The 20,595-nt window shown below is 50.5% G+C and overlaps 1 protein-coding gene across 1 annotated transcript in view; it reads right to left on the bottom strand.

The window, feature by feature from the left end:
- PLXNA2 (plexin A2) overlaps window positions 1-20,595 on the bottom strand; it is a 212,532-nt gene that overhangs the window by 163,873 nt on the left and 28,064 nt on the right. Inside the window, exon 3 of the mRNA XM_047704244.1 lies at window positions 16,495-16,677. Coding sequence (XP_047560200.1) covers window positions 16,495-16,677 — 183 coding nt within the window. The remainder of the gene's footprint in view (window positions 1-16,494; window positions 16,678-20,595) is intronic.

Raw genomic sequence — 20,595 nt, 5'->3', positions numbered from 1 at the left:
CAAATGTAGCCCCTGTCTTAAAATTGCTGAAGGGCAGGGACAAGGAAAAGGGCCATGATGGTACATGGGATAATAACAGGTAACGTGTCCTGAGCACTTAGTCTCTCATGGACATTGATCTGCGTGCTTCACATGTGGACACTCATTTATGTGTCCCTTGCCACAAGCCTTCGAGGCAGAAACCATGACCATCTCCAGCCTGCAGACGGGGAAGCAGGCACAGAGAAGGGAAGGACTCTTACTGTATCACCATACATGAAAGGGCAGGATCGGCAGTGGAACCCAGGACACCGTGGCTCTTGGACCTGAACTCTTTTTAACCATCGTGCTCTTCTGCTGACAGCCATGTGACGGGGGGGTGGGGGGCACAGAGTGAGCAAAGGGGAGGCTTCCTGGAGTCAGTGAGGCCACAGCCTCTTGCAGATGAGAAGGTGCTAGCTGGGTGAGGGGAAGGGAGAGGTGGCCCTAGCCTGAGAGAACAGTGAGAATGTGAGAAGGAACAGAGAGACACGCCAAGGTTCCAGGGAACGGTTCCTCCCCTACCAGTGTGGACGCCCCACCCTCAGTCTCATGGTTAGGTTAGGGCCCAGCCAGTGGATAGGACTCCTACCTTCTGGCCTGGCCTGGTCCTGGGTACACCCCCTGGAAACCACCTATTTGGCTTCCTCTCCCAGCCCTTGATGACTGGGCTTTGCAGCCAAGCCCGGGACCTCTGCTCTGTCTCCCACTGGTGTCGTCTTCTCCAGCCTGCAAGCCTCCTCTGCTCTCCCTCTGGTTCATCCTTTACCTTGATCAAGGTTCTTATAGCCTTCCCTTGTTCTGCTGCTACTGACACCAGGTGTGTACATGTGTGCATGCGCATACACACAGGTGGGGGGGTGCAGGGGGCGAGAATGGTGTGTGTGTGCCTGCCACAAGGCGTACACACCGTGTGGATGGGCAGACAAGCCCAACATTTCATCAGCTGTCATTTGAACTTGTTTTTTTTTTAAGCAACAATAAAAAAATCATGCTCATAACCTTGACCTATGAAAATATAGATGCGAACAAGATGCTTTGATTAAAAAAAGGGTGGAACTGGGGGACTGGAGTGGTCACTCTAGGGCTCAACGGCACACCGTTTAAAAGCCATCGGACAAGGAGTCTTCACGTTTTAGGATCACAGACAGCTTCGAGAATCTTAGGAAAGCGATGGGCTGTCTACATAAAAATTATAGACATGCAAGTGTTTACAGTTTTTTGGTTTTTTTTGTTTTGATAGATCATGGTCCCCCTGAATCCTAGAACACAGGTTTTAAATGCCGTACATTCAACTTCTGCCATATTTCCTAATGGGTCTCCCTGCCTCTGTGCCTTGCAGAGGAGTGTTCTAAGATGGGGTGGGTGGCTACGGTACCATGAATGGTGAAACCAGACAGACCCGGCTTTGCTTCATTTGCTTGAAAGAGCAGAGGCCCCAGGTTTGAGCACCGCTTTCTATAACAAGGGTATTAACACTGCTCCCACACAGCCCTAAGGCGTCTGGCTGTCAGAAATGATCTCTGCCTCAGTTTCCACACTACATGCATGCTAGTGAGCTCACATATTTAGGTGATAATTAGGACAATGGATGGACATTTAGGTTCCACTGTAAGTGTCGCTGCTGGGTGATGCTGGGCAAATGACTTGACTCTCTTGGGCCAGTTTCCTCATCCCTAAGATGAATAGCCCATGGGCTTCTTAGGATGACAACATGAGTTCGGCATGGGTAACACATACATGAAAGCTGTTTGTATTCCTCAAACCACCGAACAGGTTTAAGGGTGTTCTCCTTATCTTGGCATGCAGAGACGATGGGGAGATTCATACCAAGAAGTATGGACTGGGAACCAGAGAGGATAACGGAGATCACTATTCCTTAAAAGTGACAAATTCAGGTCCCGGATATACAATGAACTGCCCGGTCATCCATCGATGAGTCCTGGAGGGTGTCGGGGGAGCTCATAGCTCAGGACAATCCTAGCAACATCTACTGACTCTGGAGTCATCTGCTCTCTCATCTGTGGCTCCCACCGTCAGCGAAGGGCAGACTCAGGGAGCAGCCTCCCTGGTCCTTTGTGTTCAGGATACTACGAGGTACAAATCAACTTCCAAGTTCTCAGTCATGGGAAAACGAGAAGGTTCTTCATTGGGTCTGCTTGCTGTTAATGAGCTGATCAGTCGGGGGGAGGAGGGGGAGGGTGGAAAACCCAGTGAAAATGAACCATCCCTACCCAGAGGCACCAGAGTGCTCTGTACAGCCCGTCTGACGTCTGTGTTTTATGCAGTGCTCAGGCTGCTGGTGCCTGGGGCCCGCAGGCAGGTTTATGAGATTAAAGCCCAGTGCCCAATAAATAATTTAGCAGCTTACTGCAAAAAAACCTACACGCAGTATAATAGCTACTATCTCCAGCAGTCTGATGTGTACATACATTTTAAATGCACATCACTTTCATCTACATGTTTCCATTTGATGTGGAGTCCAAAACCAAATAAGGAGGAGAAAAAGAACGTCACCTCCACCTTCTGTCTGCGTCCTGCTCCCAAGATGGGGCTGATGAGAAAAAAGACTAGTTGATGCACTAATAATTCAGGGCTTTGTCAGCTTTTCTTTTCCACATCCCACCCCCTCTTATCTTTGCTCTGCTCTTTGCTTTCAGTTGCTGTTTGTGCATGTAGGAAGCATCTGAAATCTCTACTAGACCAATTATTCATTCTGAATTTGGTTTTCTTCTCCCAGGGGTGCCTTTTAGGGAGCAAAGCTGGCTCCAGGTGCTGTCTCCTGCGGCGTCACAAGTGACTTGCTTGTAGGTGCAGCTCAGAAGCGGAAATAAATATCACTGCCACGGCCACTGGAGTCCCGGCTGAAGTTTTAATGAGCCAGAAGCAGTGGTAACTGATTGGTAAGAGCCGGTCTCAGGCACGAGAAAGAGGGAGAGTACTGGTGGAGGAGGAGTGTCACAGGGAGAGAGGCTGGGAGAAGGCAGAGAAGCTCACAGGGAGATGCTCCCAGATCTAGAAGCATCAATGGGAGGAGATGAGTCGTACATAGTAATCTACATAGCAACATGACCAGGCAGGAGAAGAATAGATGCCAAGGGGGAAGCATACTCTTCTCACTGGAAAGTTTACTGGTTCTGATCGCAGTTAAGGGACGAGTGGCCTCAATGGAGGGAGACAGGCATGAAGGAGAGTGGTAGGGTGGCCCTTGAGCTTTCCTGGAAATCTGGAAGGCATCCGTTTCCACACCAGCCCCTCGACTGTCCTTCTGCGGGTGGCATCTAACCGAGACCACTGGCCTTGCACAGATAGCACCAAGCTTACCCTCCCGCTCCTTTTTGCACCTCCTTGGCCTTGGACGCATTTACTGCCTGTGGTTTATCTCCCGTTGTTTATGGCCTGGGACAGGCTGCCTACAAATAGCTCCCCAAAGAGTGGGGAAATGCAGGCATCTGCCATTCTGTGAAGCTCTTTCCAGAAATGAAAAGGACAGTCATAAAATGTTGTGTGGGGGGGGAGTGGAGGGTGGGTAACATGCATCATAAAAAGCGTAATGGACTAATGCTAATACACAGACTGGCTCCAGCCCAGGGGTGTCTGCTGAGCTCAGACATAAATATTGGGGAGGCACCAAGGAGACAGATTTTTTATTTCTTTGATTTGATGGTAGGGGGAAGTTGGGCATATTTTTTCCTCTGTTTCTCTGACTGTCCATTCCTCTGGGAATACCACCAGTCTGTCTGAGACTGAAGCCCCTCAGTGTTTTATGGCTTCCAGTGCAGAGAGACTCCTGGGAAGACCGGAGGGGCAGGAGGATCTGTGGGTACACGGCATTGCATCATAGGGTGAGTCAGTCTTGGGTTTTGTTTGTATCATTCCAAGATCTTGCGGGTGACAAGAGAACCAAATAGGGGGAGTGTAATTATGTTGAATCTGTGCTTGAATGAATTTATGAGTAACTATGCGCTTACCCAACATCAAGTTAATTTCCAATATTAAAGGACTAATATTATCTGATTAATGTTTTCTACTTAGTGAGAACAAAAACAGCAGCGACCCCGACAGTAACCCAACGAGAATCTCCACGCCCTCAAAGCTTCAGGTATGAAGAGTAGGACCCTTGTTTGTCAATTAATGAAAAAGTCAGGTACTTGGGAATTCAACCACACACACTGTTTTCTAGAGTTTTATGTGGAAAAGTACCTCCATCTCTGGTCAATGGCGGCCATTGGCCAATTGCTGTCTACCCACACACATGCCTTTAAGTATGCCCTTGTGTAGAATGGCCAAATGTACAGTGTATGTGTGAGGCAGAAGGCAGAAATGCACACAAATCCTGTGTAAGAAGAGGCTCTTCTGGGTGAGGTTAATGTAGTTTGACCCCTCCTCCACGGCCTGAAAAGTACTCAGTGCCTGGGAGGAGTGCTGGGTCTGTGGGTCCTGACCTTAAGGATAGATTTGGTCCACCCAAAAGCCTGGACCGCTGGTAAGCAGGAGAAAGAGCAGAAGCTATGGGGCAAAAAAGAAGCCCTTGTTGAGTGTTTCAGGGTGAGGTGAGAGGGCCGAGGGCCTCTGGAACTCATGTTCCAGTACCCCATCTGTTCTGGAGGAATTCATTTTCCATGTGCTGTCCCTGAGCACGGGTGGCAGAGAACGTGGTGTTCTTCTGAGGCCATGCACACTGAGAGCTACCCCTTTGTCTTCTATACCTGGGTCTACATGACAGGAGACAGAGAAGTGGGGAGTGGGAGCTGTTCTTAGGTGCAGAAGACCTGTGATAAGCAATTTAGATACGTCCTGAATGTTATTATCATCTTTATGAAGTAGACATTACTATCATCACCTTCAACTCCAAGTTTCCAGGAGGTTAAGTAACTTATTCAGGGTTATATGCTTTATAAATAGTAGGGAGAGGACGTGAGCTCAAACCACTGTCTTCTCATGATGACTTAAAAATATGAAAGGGAAAAAAAAATCAATAAATGATGATTTGGAGGAAAATTATTCTCAGTTTGAAGGTCAAAAGAGCAGGGACTAATGCATCCCTCATGTCGAGGGGCACATATTGTTATTCTAAGTGATAAGGCAGGGGGTGGGGGGTTCCTACATGTTCTATGTTAGCAGAAGGCTTGAGAAGCCTTGGGTGTGTGATGAATTACTCAGATTGAGGGTGAATGGGGCAATGGGGCACTCCTGAACTGGGGGCCTGATCATAATCACAGGCAGGGCTCCCCAGTAAATAAATACGCTACAAATTTACCCAGAGAAGAATTTTGTCATTCTTTCCCATCACAGGTAGCAGCAGGTTCTTTTAGGTATGAGGTTAGCTGGTGCTCTGTGGTCCAGGGAGCTCTCTGGGAGAGGGGCCTTGAGATCAGTTGTGAGTAGGGGTCTTGCCTAATCATCTGTCCAATTGGGCCTCTCAATAGCCCCATCAGGGGCTTGGCTTAGACTCTTTTAACCAAGCTTAGAGCTTAAAGAAACATTCTTTTTCCCTTAGTTGACTCATGGCCACCTTAAAGTCTGAAACAGAAGATTCAGTCTCTTAGCCTAAGCTGACTCTTAGTAGGTTGGATTTAGGGAAGACTTTCCTGATTATGAGCTTGACCATGAGCTCCCACCTTCCTGCTGGAGGCTTGACCACGAGCAACCACAATAGGCTCTGAAATGGCCATTCCTACCGACTTTACGGAGCTGGAGACACACCTCGTCGCTGTCCACAGCAGTGGGCAGGAGGGAACCTTTCCTCCAGCCTCACCTTGGCTTGCTGGCATTTCAGTAAAGGCCCAACACAAATATAGAATGTATAATTTTCACATCATTCTTGGCAAATCCCAGGTGTGCCCCATTAGCAGAGTTCCAAGGATGCCATTCTCTATCAAGAAAAAGACATGCGGCATCGTAGTGCTTAGCTCAGGGCCCTATTAATAGCAATCCTAATTATATGGCTGCAAATTTAATTCATAGCAATGATTAGTGTCAGAATCAAAGGCATCAGGCATCAATATTGATGGAACTGCATAAGCCCCATAAACAGAGAACAAGCATTCGGGCCCATCCCCCTAGCGGAGGTTTGCGGTTAACTATTGCATTAATGTCTCTTCCAATTTCGCCAGATCAAAATGACTCCATTTTTCAGTGTCCTCCTACCACCCCCCTGGAACCTTTGCCCTGCCAGCTCTGAATGGGTATGACTGGCACACAAAAGATCCCAGACAGCATCTTTGAAGAAGAGCCCGGGGCCTCGGAGGGATGCACGGGTGATGGGCCGAGGCCCCCACGCTTTACACAGCAGCTCTTGGCCTTGTCAGCAACACCCCTTTGTCTTCCCTTCAGAAAGCTCACGGCAAACAATGATGCCTGGAGAAAGGGGAGTCAGCTGGGGACTGTGTGTGGCACAAAGGGCTGCCACCCCATCCATTGTGGCCTGGGCTGAGATGGGTGGGGAGGGGGAGGACAAGGCCCGAGGGGGTGACACAAGGCAGCGTGTGCCGAGGTGACAGCTGCCATGTCCCGGGTTCCCAGGGCACTTTTGCTGGAAGGAGTGCAAAGCGTTAGCCCTTCCGTGCTTCTCTCGTGCCCCTCCTTGCCTCTCTCTGAAGGGCAGGTGGTAGGTTACAGAGGGACCGATGGGATCAAAGAGAAGGCCAACCGAGGGCTCAAAGCCAGGACGGACCAGAGCACAGGTCTGGACTCAGGCTCCAGCTCTTCACGGAGAAGCCCCGTCACTGCCAAGTTATTTCACTTTGTTGAACCTCAGTTTATTCACACGAAAACAGAGTATGGATCCTTAACTTACAAAAGTATTAAGACACTTCACTGAAAAACACTTAGCTCAGTACTTAGCACATAGTAAGTGCTTGATTGATAATACAATCCCCCCCTCCCACAAAATGGCATGCCTAGAGAGGACAAACACGTGAGACCTGAGATTCCCACTTCAGTGTCCTTCTGATAGGTCAGAACACCCTAGCCCCAACGCAAGCACCCTGTGGTCAAGCAGGCCTCCTTGCTGGCCAGGACCTGCTAAGATCCTCAAGCATGCAGAGAGGGCTTGGGGATGCTGGTCACCCCAAAGCAAGGCTATGTGGTCAGGCCAGCGACAGGAAGCTCAGCCAGACCCTTGTCCCCGGGAGAATGATCCCACATGTTCTGCTTAGGGAATGCTTGTATGCCAGGGAGAGGTGGAGGTGTATCTGATGTTTTGTGCAGAGAGAACATTCTTCCATATGCCAGAGAGGGAAGGGACCAAACAATGGACTTGAAGCATCTGAATTCGAGTCTTGCCCCTGATGCTAAGAACCTGAGTGATTTTGAACGGATGTAGGCATCAGCAGTCTTAGTAGAAAATATAACAATAAATAATCTCACTGGCCCAAAATCTTTGTCTTGACCAGTTTTCTGAGATCCTTTCTAGGTATAAAATCAGGGTGAAGATTCTGACCTTGTATGAGGGAGTCCACCTTCTCCCCGGCCCGTCTGGGTTGCTCACCTACCTTGAACTATAAAGGTGAGAATCCCTGATTAGTTACTAAAGCCTGTGGGTGCCATTGCTCCTTCCAGGTTAGGTGGGGACACCTGGCTGGTGGCAGTAGCGTTTGATTTAAAAACCCAGAACATGGTATAGGAGTGGTGGCTGATTGGGACAGCCACAGAAGCTCTGGCTCCTGAACGTCTACCCCACCCTGGAGCCTAGAGACCTTTTTCCTGTGGCAGGAGAGGGACAGAATCCTAGGAAGGGCTCCAAAGGACAGAAACTCAGGTTGACCTTCACCACCATGCTTCTCCATGGATTTCCTGCTTCTCTGAGCACATGATGGAAGGACACATGATAAGAAGAAAACAGAAGTTCAAGTAGCTGCAAGCTTCTGGCTTCATCATCTTGAACCACAGAAGTGACCTAAACATCTGCTGGGCCCATCTCCACCTGAAATACTTATAGCTCTGGTTCCAATTCCCACATCTTCCCTCGATCGTCCCTGTGACCCAGAGCCAGTCCTTAACCTCTCTGAATTTCTGTATCAACCTCTGCGACAGAGCAGAGAAATATCCCAGCCCTTCCTAGACATCAGAAAACGGCATGGGAATAATGAGCTAACAGAAACCTGGGGGATCTGGGCCCCGGAAGAAGAGTCTAATAACAGCACAGAAGTGGTAGCAGCAATAAGACGCGTTGAGAGTCACATTCGTAGCAACAGCAGCAACGGCCATCATTTATTGAGCATCTACCATGCCTCGGGCTCTGTATCAGCTTCTTTATATCTGCTGTGTCTGCCATGCAGGCATCAGGGGGCCAGCGGAGGAAACTGAGCACCCCCGACCCGCCCCCAACCTCCATAGTTAATCTGAGGCAGAATGGACAGCACTAGGACATGGCGGTTGGCTTGGGAGCACGCACGGGACAGAGAAGGGCTCTGTTGTAGTTCATTCTGCTAAGCGGCCAGAGCAGCTGGCCACTTCCCCCAGCCCCGCCCTGGGGAGGGGTCCGTTCATATTGTTCGTGCAACCCTCAGAAAGCTCTCCCTGGTGACTAATGCAGCTGGATGCCAATGTCCAGCAGGATTAGATTAGTTCGGCTCAGCTGGTCTAGTCTTCGAAGTATTTTTTCCCATGACTCAGGGCTGGGGGGGAAGGGAGCAGGATTCTCTTCCTCCCTCTGACCTTGCAAACATGTCACTAAAAAAGGAGGCTGATCTGACAGCTCCACTCCCCCAGAGAGCCAGACAAGAAGTGGGATTTGGGGAAAGCCTCAAAGCAGTTAGTAATAATAACGCAAAGCACTTTTGTGACAAGCACTTAATAGGAAGTACTTTCCGTACACGATTTCATTTGTTCCTTCCAACGACTATGCAAAGTGTTTATTGCTACCCCACTCCACAGAAGAAGAAAATTGAGGCTCACGTGTTAAAGTCGCAATAGTAGTGATATTTAAGATCAAATACGCTCAGATCCCACACCATGCTGTTCAGGAATTATTTCACCATGCTCTGTTTTTTCTTCGAGCCCCTACTCTCTTCCAAACATACTATATGTTGTGCTGACTTACTTTTTTATTTTCAGTCTGTCTTTGGACAGGGAGATAAAATCTTCCTGAGGGCAAGCATTTTGACAGCTTTGTTCACTACTGTGTACCCAGACAATGGCACACAGTAGGTACTCAGTCATTCTTGGTTCAACAACAAATCACTGGACTGAATTCTCAGCAGAAGCTCGAGAGGTGAGTACTGTCACTGCTCACGGGTTACAAACAAAGAAAGCGACCAAGCGTCAGGACATATCCCGTAAGCCATCTACGCTTGCTTATGCAAATCAGTTTCTACCTGAAGGGAGAGGAACAGAACCAGTGGCCTTTGGAAGTCCCCTCCAACCCCACATACGTATGCATGTCCTCTATCCATGGGCAAGCAAGCCTCAATGGCCTGAAAAGATGTGCTCTGTATTTTCCTAAATATGAGAGCTCTGTAAATATTAGTACCTTGGTCCCTGACAAATGCTGCCTGGCCTTATGTGGGTCACCTGGATTCTGTGAGCTTGAATCCTTACCCCTCCTCCGCCCTGTCCCTGAAACCCAGTTCCCTGAGTTTCACCTGTCTTGAGATAAAGCCTCGAGCCCCAGGGGCTCCCTCTTGGACGGCAGAGAGGCCTGCCGGGCACATGGCCTGATGCCTCCTATAGGGACCGTCTGGAATGGGAGCCTCTGTGGAGCTTCACAAAAGGCGCAAAAAATAGCAAACCTTTAACGTCTCCCCTTTCAGAGTGGCTCTGGGAGATCAGGGTGTCCTCGCCGGGGGGCAGCTGGGGCTCTGGATGGAAACCCATACCCCGCCTCTCTATACCTGTCATGGTCAAACAGAGGGATGTGGTGGGCAGGGGAGGGGGGTCTGGGGGAATTCTGTAAAAATAAGCCTCCTTCTGGGTGCCAACCGAGTGCTGCGGTTCCCAGCTTCCAGAAGACCAGTGCTTAGGACCCAAGAGGCCTATAAAACAACAAAACAAACAGTGCGTTTGGTGGCAGGAGCCTGGGCAGGGAGCCAAACTCATTACTGGGGATGAGGTGGTAAGCTCGGGGCCACCACCTGACTCTTCTCTGCAGGCTCCAGGGAAGTGGGAGAGGGCGTCTGCTGCCCCAGACCCCAACCCCCGGCCCTGCTGAGATGCCCGAGGGGGTCAGGGCTTCGGGTCAGCCGTCACAAGGGCCAGGAGAGCCACGAGGTCGCCTAGACTTGGACCCACAGCCCCGGTTGTTGACTCAAACCAGGGTTCACGCTGAGAAATGAGTGAATCATTTCCACTCAGAGGAATGAGTGGCTATTGTTTGGTGGCGTTGGCACAGACAGAAAAGCATGTTTCTCAGCTTTTCATCGGTTTTGGCCTCTTGTCCGCCAAGACAGCTCCACCCCAGGAGGAAGTCAAGTAACAGGTTAGGAACTTCCGTGTGTTTGGGGAGGAAGTATAAAGGCCAATGTCATTATTTCCAGCAGAGGGGCCGTGTCACCTCAGGAAGGACACTTCATATCTCTGTGGCTCGGTTTTCCACATCTGTAAAATGGGCCAGAGATGCAAGGGGCAATCACGGAATTTACTTGAAGTATTCTCAGAAGACGGAAAGACCCGTAGGAAAGTGTCTTGTGAATAATCAGTGGTACAAAAAAGCTGACAATAGCCCTGGGGCTCAGGAGAACGATGACTTCGGTGCTCTCAATGGATCTTTGTCCAGCGCCCAAGCTGCTACTGCAAGGAGCTCCGTTTTCCTGGCTTTGCTTAGTAAACCCCTTGTGAAATCAGAAAAAGAATGGACTTGGGAAGTCAGGGCTTCCTGTGGGCTGCGGACGGCAGGGACCTTGGGTTGGTTGGTATGTCCCTTAGGGAAAGACAGAATTTTCCTCAAGAATTTCACAGGCATTTCCGAGGCCATGCTGGTTAGCTAATGGGAAAGGAGGTGGTGCCAAAAGAGGCCAGGGCTCTCCCCAGAACTGAAAAGGGCTAAGTCTCTGCAGATTTCTAAAACTGTCCAAGAGTCTTGTCACCAGAGGGGAGGGCTGGCAGGGTGGGGCCAGGGCGGTGGCTACCTGGGCCTTTGCACCTGCTCCCCGCCGTCAGCGGGCCCGAGTCTGATCCAAGGGAGGCAGATGGCCGGCCATGCTATTCTAGGGATCTCCAGGCAACAGAGTAAACATTGTCCCCTTCTTCCACCCCGGGCACTGTGTCTAAGAGGACCGCCCACCCTCTTCCAAATGTTGTTCGTAAACTCTTTTCCTGTTACCTACCAAGCTCCCCCATTTTCTTGACGCCTCCTCCCACTGCCGCCCCCCTCTCCCTGACATATCTACCACAGCATAACTTCCTTCCCTTGCAACCAGCCACGTCAACAGCAGTCACTCTTGGCGTCTCGTTCTCTCACAGTCAGTGCATCTAGGTGCCGGGCATAGGAAGGTGGCACCCAGTGCACTGGAGAGAAATTTAATTAGGACCTAATGCGTGAGCGATGTGGGGTCTGGCCGTGGGGAAGGGAGACATAAATATGAAAGAGAGGGTCCCTGTCCTTCAGCATCTGGGAACCTCAAGGGGACAAATGAGTAAGTAGCTGCTCCCATGTTGGATGCCACCAGGGCAAAACTGCCTGCTGGGAGGGGCCTGAGGAGGGTGCTCCTCACAATGCCTGGAGGGACAGACTAAAGGACGCGTTACCAGTCTGTTTCCAGTGGGGAGACAGAACAGAAAGCCACCAACTCCTGCTGGGTAAGGCCCGGGGAGGGGAGAGGAGGCCTGCAGAGACACAAAGCTGGGACAGAGACAGAAGCTTCAGGAGTCGTCAAAGGAGAGAAGGAACCAGAGGGACTCCTCCCCAAACCTGGAGAGAGTCCTCCCTCCCATGTCCTGTCAGCTTCTGTCTTCTCAGCCCACCTCCTTCCCTCCTTCTCTCCACGACTTGTGCTCCGACCGCCTCCTGGGCTCCTCCCTTCAAGCTGGGACATCTTAGTCAGAGAGTCTGTAGTTCCTGATGCCACTGGTCCTCCTCCATCTGCTTCGGCACGAGCTCCCTGCCTCTCTTCTCTGGCTGCTCAGCCTGCCCTCAGCCACGACACCATGGTGCCCAGCCCCAGAATAAACCTGCTTTCCCCTCCTTTATATCCCGGCCCTCCCCGCCCCCGCAAGGCCTGCCTGCCCCCACCATCTTGCCCATGCCCTGTCCCGTCTGTACCCTACACCTCTTCCCTGACCCTGACGGCTTTCTGCTGCACTCCGAGAGCAAGCTGAACCCAGTCCGTGACTTCAAAGCCTACATCGAGAGTGCCTCGGCTTCCCTCTCTCCGCTACAGCTTGCCCTCCCTCAACGCCCGTCAGAGGAACCATGGCAGCATAAGGATCACGCGGCTGGTGCAGGAGCCCCACCACAGCACCCCTGGTTAGTGACTTGGATATTTCCATGACTGGGAGCTCATTCCTTCTGGAGTCAATTCTTCCCATGTTGGGACAGTCTGGCCACCAGAAACTTCCTCCTTATGGTATGTGTTTTACTGTAACTCCTGCTTACAGGTTCTCTTCTGCTCTCTGGAGCCATACCACGTAAGTCTAGTTCCTCTTCCACAGCTTGGAGACTATGCGTATGAACGCCGAAACCAGAAGATGAAGGTTCAAATTCTCGCTCTGCCATTTACTAGCTCTGTGGCCTCAGATGAATGTCTGGGACTCTATTTCTTCATCCATAAAATGGAAGTGATAACAGCACCTACCTCACAGAATTATATCAAGATTAAATGAGGTAGTAGATATAACACCTGATATAAAATATAAAATAAATACTCTAAATTGTATTATCTGCAGAAAGCTGTTTTGTTTCCTCCTCTACTCCTCTTTCTTTGAGTTACTATCCTTTTAAAAATATTCTTCACAGGGCACCTGGGTGGCTCAGTGGGTTGAGCCTCTGCCTTTGGCTCAGGTCATGATCCCAGGGTCCTGGAATCAAGCCCCGAATCGGGCTCTCTGCTCACCGGGGAGCCTGCTTCCACCTCTCTCTCTCTGCCTACCTCTCTGCCTACTTGTGAGCTCTGTCTGTCGAGTAAATAAATAAAATCTTAAAAAAAAAATTCTTCACATAGCATAACTCTACCTTGTCTCACGACCTGGAAATGATTCTCCTATTAGAGCAGTGAGGACTAATTAATTAGGGGAAATCTGAAACACCCAGTCGGATCCTCTTGACCTTGTGGTCAACAAAAATCCCAAGATCCTTTTCATTTGGTCCTCTCAGGGCTGGACCCTTACGGTGCACCACCCGGACCCTCCCCTCACCAATCCTACAGCCCCCCTCCCTGCGCACTCTGGACCTTCCGGGTACATGCTCTGTACCTTCTCAGTGTGGCACCCAAGGTCTGGAATGCCCTTCTCTCTCTCACGCATTGGTCAATTCATTAGTTTCTCTGTCCCAAATCCTGGTACTCTTCCTCCTCATTAAAGCTTTCAAGATCGAATGCACCATAGTGGTTAGTTTCTCTGCCATTATTCCATCCCTGTGGTGGGCCATGGCCTGTCTTTTTATCACCTGTAGTGCACTGACCCTTAGCTGATGCAGATATGACCCCCTCTTGGCTTTGAGGTCTCATCCTCATTCTGCCCGTTCCTTCTACAGTCTTGGGGTTCAGAAGGCCTAGTCTGTGATGTTCCTCCAGTGTCTAGCAGAGAACAGTGTATAAGCAAGTATGCGTCACAGCATGTAAGAGCCCCTCATGGTCATGCCACGGTCTCTGCGTCCTCTACACTTCCCTACATGAACATCCTGTTCCGATGGCTGTAGTGGCTGAGGGCCGGACAGTCCGACAGACGCCTGGTCAGGCAGGGAAGAAGTGACCAGTTCTGACGCACCCTGCTTCCCTCCCCTCTCCAAACTCTTAGCTGGATTTTTTTTTCTTTATTTTCCTTCCTGTGTTGAAAGAGCTATGGGGCCTGGACCATGGTAGAGTTTCCTGGGGACATTCCAGAAATTCCTCATGGGCTGATGCTCCGAAGAGGGTGGGAGCAGGCGGGTGGGTAAACGGGAGGCCAGTGGGAGCCAGGGTGCAAGTATCAGGTGCCTCGAAGGAGTGTGGGTGGAAAGGAAGGGCGGCTGCACAGGAGAAGGAGAGATAATATGAGCTCTTAGAAACAGTCAAAGAAAGGCCAAGTGAAGACTGAGAAGGAGTGGCCACCTTACAGGTTGGAACAAGCCGTGGGCAGCTACGCCCCTAGCCTTGCCCTTGAACCCGCTGACTTGCCTCCACAGCGACTTGTCCGCCAGGATTCCAGCAAGGCCGAGAGTGTTTGGCTAACTTGGGTGTGTGGCTGGGAAAGATGCCCCAAGCAGCGCCCCGGGTGTGATGCCCAAGATGCACAGAGATACTGGGGCTGGGACTGGGACTGCTGACTGGGAAGGTCAGCACGAGGGTTCCTTTGCATCTGGCCGGATCTCTCTGTGCTTATCCAGTCCTTATCCACCCGGTCAGCAACCGTTCATTCCTTAATGCACACCCAGGACTGACGAGAATGGAGGCACAAGTCCCTGGCTGAACTCCTTGGCAAGCCTGGACCTGAAGATAGTTCTCGGCCTCTATCCCATGCTCCATGGCTGCCTCTTAGGGCAAAAAGGATGCCAAATTGAGTGTCAGGGCAAGAAGCCACTTGTCCTCGTCTCTGTGCTTGAGGGCCTCAGTTTCCCTGACCAGCCATGAATGTATTGGGCAAGATGCTCTCGAAGATTTCTTAGAATGGTTCTCTTTCTCAAAAGCAGTTTGGGGGCCTAACCCATGTGTGAACACTTGGTGAAAGAATTAGGCAGAAGGAGGTAAATATATACGAATGGAGCATGACCCCTGCCTTTAACAGAACTTTCGAGAGAATAAAGGAGACAAACAGTCACACAAATGATCCAGAACAGTGAGTGAAGGTGCTGGAAGAATAGGGGAAGGTGTGGAGCGCCAGCCTCACGGTGGGTACCTCTGACCCTTGGCAAGCCTTTGTGCATTAGAGAAAAAGGTGGTCTCTGTGGGCAGATGACTTAGTAAGGGGAGCCCCCCTGGGTGGATGATGATACTCGAGGGCACACGGCTTGACAGAGAGAGTTCAGGCTGGACTTCAACTCCTGTAGGCTCCTTGGCTCAATGCCCCCATGCAAAGCGCTATCTACCTGCCAGTACAGGGAGAAACCCCACAGGGAAGGAGCCCACGCTACGCAGGGGCCCACGCTGAATTCCACACTGGCCCAGTGGAGTATGCCGCTTTTAAATCTTGGTAGAATAAGAATAAGGCAACTCCCTCTCCTCCCCTCCCCCTAAATTCTGGAAAGGCAAACGCAGGAACCACATCCATACTCTCTTCTGTGGGCCTAAAGGCCAAGCCAAGGTCCATGGTCCCAGGACCGGAACAAGTAGTAACCTTCAGCAGAGCCAGAAAAGGGTTAAAGGGCCTCCGCATCGTGAGAACCAGAAGCTGTCTGGACAGCTGAGCTCCTCCACACAAACCTAGACCCGTTGTCTCATCTCCTCTGGCAGCGACTCAGAACAAGCAAACTCTTCCTCAGGCTCGCTCCCCGCCACCCGTCCTTCCACATTCCCGGAAGACCTCGCTCCCTGGGCTCTAAATGGGTTTGGGGGAAAGAGCTGTTGGGGGTGTTAACACGAAAGGGTGAGACGTGCTGAGGTCTTGCACGGGCCTCGGCCCACAGGTGGCGGGACTGGGGAAAGGAGGCAGGACGGTGAGTGTGGGCAAAGGGATGAGCTGGAATAGGAAAGAATGTGGCTGCCGGAATCCCACATAATGAACCAGACCGGGCTCCTCTCTGCACCCTGAGCTCTAGACAAGCAGGAACAAGCTGCTGGCTCGAGCCCGCCGTGCCAGAGGCCTTCCGCGCCGCCGGCCCCGGCCAGCCAGTGCCCTCCAGCTGGCAGAGGGGCCCGGGGCAGCCGTGAGATAAGACACTGACTTCCTCCTGGCAGCTCAAGTGGAAGGGCGGGGAAGGGTCTGTGGTTGCAGGCAGAGGAAAGGCAGGACAGCGGTTTCTCACGCGGGCACCACACTCCTGGATTCTTCCAATCGGGCCCAGTCACCTGCTTTGACCACCTGCTTTGGACGCGACAAAGACTTCCGACCAGTGCCGTCAACTCTGCGAACGGTGGCGAGGGATTTGTGATGTGGGTGATTCATGACACAGAGAGTCAAAGTGTCGGTTCTACTTGATTTGGAGATAAAGGCTGATTCTTTTTCCCCGGCCCTCGGGCTGAGGTACCTTTCTAATTCTGTGAAGTTTGGACAATACTGAAACATGCTGGCCTTCCCCAGTCACTCCCCGACGACTGGAGGAAGCAGCTAGAAGACAAACCACAAAATTAACCCCTTTCTACTCCCCCATCTTAACCCCTTTTCAAGGAAAGGAAGAGTTACCTGTATCAAATCTTAGCCAACAGCTGAACAGCACTGGGGGGGTCTGCGCTCACGGACTCTTACCTTTTTCAGCTTGCCGCTCTTCGTCCCCACAAAAACCACGCTGTAGCCATTGTAAACGTAGGAGGCCACTGAGGTCATGCGGTCCCGGCTGGTGGTATAAAGGGTCAGGCCCTCCACTGGAGTTGAGCCTCCCAGCGGCTGGTTGATGTCCAGCCCACAGAAGTTGTCATCGATGGGGACCGGCTGGAGGGAAGGGAGGGAACTGGGGTAAATGACAGCGGAAGAAGGGCAATCTCCTTACAGTAGCCCACACCCAACCGCCAGCCCGAGGACACCAGGCCTCAGAAGGTACACTATTGGGGTTCAGGAACCTAACACATGCCTCCAACGAAAACATGTCACCTAATGACTCATAAATCCTACGCCGGCTCCCGTGAAACCAGACAGAGGGGTCTGTAGGCTTCCTCGCACTAACCCACAGCCACTCATCCACTCTTCTGCCAAGAGATCTGGGGTCATCTAGAAAGATGACTGCTTCAACTCATTGTCTGGTCATTTCCATGTCCTCCATATCCCTGGGGACCATATCCTTTATTTAAACAGAGGAGACTCAGTCTGGAGGCAACATCACAGGATTTCTATCAGCCAGAGAGGGTTTCTTGTTTGTGTTTTGGGCTGCCAAGCCTTGTCTCCCTTTGGGTGTAAGGCATTGCAAGCCATCCCAACATTCATCAGATCATACGCTGAGGATAGACTGAAAAGGATCATCATAATACGGGGCAGGTCCTTATACTTTGGAAAAGTTACTTCATCTGCATAAACCTCCATTTCTTCATTTGTCATACTGTTTGACCATTTTTCTGAGAAAATTATTGAGGAGCAAATGGAAGAATCCATTCCTCAGTTTTGTTACGTTGTACGACGGTTTCCGCTACTGTATACTCTAGGTCTTCAGCCATGTTTATGGGAACAGGAATACAAGACAATGCCGGAGGTGGTCTCCTTCCTGTCTGAAGGGATTGCTGGTGTGCCCAGATAAAGACTATCTTTCAGGAGACACTAGGGCACCTTAGAAAGAAGACCACCTTGAGCCAATGAAAAAGGAACTTACTCCAAAGTAGAAAGACCCGAATTCTGGCCTCTGCTCACCTGCTAAGTGGCTGTGTAAACCTAGAACAGTAACGAACTCTCTTGGACTTGTTAAATGGGAAAGTAAATGGATTCTTTCTAAGATCTCACTCAGTTGCAAGAAAAAAGAAGAAGAAGAGGAAGACCACGTGCTTCCTAAGGATGGGGGCTGCCGAGGGGGCTCGTCTTGCCGGCACAGCTCCTAGCCTGGGGCTGGGTCATGATGGGTCCCCTGAGATGCTCCAGCTGACTGTTTAACCAGGAATCCTGTGGGCAGAGGCTACAGACCCTGGGCCAGGAAGAACCCTGAGAAGCTTTCCTCCTGGGTCTGAAAAGGCATCCCAGAGGAGGAAGGAAATGACTGTTGTGGGAAACATAGAAAGCATTAGGGAGAAACCTGCAAGCTGCTCCCTTCAGCTTCCTCCTCTCACCCTCACTGGGGAAGAACAGGTTGGGGCATCACTCACTGACAGCTGACCTCCTTGGAAAAAATGGTTTATGAGCCAGGGCATGTGATGGCTAAACTGGGGACTTCCCTTCTGCTCCCTTCTCAGATCAAGGGAATAGAGCCTCGTGAGGAATCTTGTGATTCCTTGGTGTTCTCCAGAGAGCAGCTGCCCCGACTCCAGTGGGAAAGGTGGAGCTGCTCTTGTGTGTGTCTGAGTGTACGGTGAGTGTGTGTGTGTGTGTGTGTGTGTGTGTGTGTGTGTGTGAATGTATGCATTCTTTAGCAAAGGGACCGACATTCAGGTTAAGGATGACCTTGAACCACTAGAGAAAAGTGAGACACAGCAGAAGGCATAAGTTCCTCAAGAGGGGAGTGAAGCAGTGGCATGCTGGACAGCTCACGAGGGATGACCGTGCAACCTGTCTGCAGTCAGTAGCATCACACTGGTGGCCTGAACTTGGCCATGGTGAGAGTATTTACACCTTGGAAATCGCCAAATGCTTCTAATCAAATATACCCACCACACCCCCTCTCCCTGCATAGAACCAGCTATTTAATGTTTACTAGCACTAGACCCAGTGATGGAAATTTCTAGCTCCCAAGAAAGGCAGGTTGGAGGAATCAGTTACCGCTTTTTACATTTTCTGCTTTTCCTTCCCATCCCTACACCATAGGCAGCAGGTACCGTGGTAAGACTTAAGAAATCTAAATTGTAGTCCTGTTGCTATCACTATCCACCCATGTGACCTGGGTATGTCATAGACCCTCTCTGAACCTCTGTGAGGCGAAAGGATTGGACCAAGTGATGGTCAAGCTTTCTTTAGCTTGAAAGTCCTTGATTCAGGGCTTCAGTTTCCTTCCCACTTTCTCCAGGGGCTGGTAAGGCTGCAGAGTCTGGGCACAGGCAGAGACCAAGCCCATTTCTGAGAAATGACAGCAAAATCAAAAACACTGGCTGTGATTGTGGATTTCTCTACACCTTTCCTGATTCTAGAATCTCCAGAACTGAAAGGGAGACATTTTTTTCCAGAAGCTCAGCCCTTGGAGTTGACTGGCATTTCTTTCTCTCTTCTTTAAATTGTCAGGGGTTTCCAAATATCTGATGCCCCTTTATTTTTGCTCAAACAGCAAGAGCTTGAAGTATGGCTTCCCTTAGCAGCAGCACGGCTGGACAGAAAGAGCTCGGACTCAGAAGTCGTATAGGCTGAGCAGAGCTCGAATCCCTGCTTCATCATTAGAGTTGTGTAGATGTAAGCAATTTAGTTAGTCTTCGTGAGCCTTTGTTTTTCCATCTGCTCAATGAGGATGATCGTCTTTGCTTCACAGGGTTTACCGAGGATCAAATAAGGTAACACTTCAATTGCCCAGCTCGGTCTTCAGCACACAGCTTCCATTCAGTGAGTGACAGTCCTCTTCCTCATCCCTCTTCTGGGCACAAAGCTCAAGCCCTTGATCTGAGACATGCTAGTCCAGAGATTATGCTAAAATTAAGCCGTGGGACCACAGCTTCACTGACCCATCCCTCACCCTCCCCAAGGCCACCAAATATTTCTGGATCCCCAGGTCTGGGACTCCTGAGATTGTCGGGATTTTAAGCCGCAACTCGTATTCCAGCTTCTCTGCCCACGCTGTTGCAAAAGTTGCACCCAATGACCATGACTGTCAGGGGTGGGACAGGGGGACTAACGAGGGGCTGTTCTCTCAGGTCCTGGTCCCACCGACTGTCACCTCTCTCCCAGTGCCTTTGCTGCATTTTGGTCACTAGCCCGGGCTTGTCTCTCTGCAAGCCACTGGAGCCAGAGAAGGGTGTAGGCTTCCTTTTTGCTCTGGCTCAGAAGCAGGCAGGAATCAGCAGTTTCCTCCTGACAAGGCCCCCGCTGGGCATTGGGAACCAGGCAGGACTCTGGAAGGGGGTTAACCCTTACATTTCCTCACCTCTCCTGATTGGTTGGAGACCATAAATTACAGAATAAAGAATAAAAAATTTTGGAGACTATCTAGTTCAAAATAAAGAATTTTAGAGACTATCTAGTTCAGCCTCCTCATTTAATATAAGTGAAATAACATGGGTGCCTGGGTGGTGCAGTCGGTTAAGCATCTGACTCTTGGTTATGGCTCAGGTTGCAATCTCAGGGCCCTGATCTCGGGATTGTGAGATCGAGCCCTTCGTCGGGCTCCATGCTCAGCCGGGGTCTGCTTGAGATTCTCTTGCCCTCTGCCCCTCTGGCCCCTGTGCGCGCTCTCTCTCTCTGTCTCTCTAAAATAAATAAATAAATAAATAAATAAGTCTTTAAAAAAATAAAAGTTGGGGCGCCTGGATGGCTCAGTGGGTTAAAGCCTCTGCCTTCGGCTCAGGTCATGGTCCCAGGGTCTTGGGATCAAGCCCCGCGTCGGGCTCTCTGCTCAGCAGGGAGCCTGCTTCCTCCTCTCTCTCTGCCTGCCTCTCTGCCTGCTTGTGATCTCTATCTGTAAAATAAATAAATAAAATCTTAAAAAAAATAAAATAAAAAATAACAAAATAAAAGTAAAATAAGAGCAAATAACTGGTTCTGGGTTATTATGATTAATATCAACAATTTTAGCTT

The sequence above is a fragment of the Lutra lutra genome, chromosome 15, assembly GCF_902655055.1.
Source record: "Lutra lutra chromosome 15, mLutLut1.2, whole genome shotgun sequence".
NCBI classification, from domain to species: domain Eukaryota; kingdom Metazoa; phylum Chordata; class Mammalia; order Carnivora; family Mustelidae; genus Lutra; species Lutra lutra.
The sequence above is the reverse complement of the archived record's forward strand: the minus strand, read 5'-3'. Positions and strand labels throughout refer to the sequence as shown.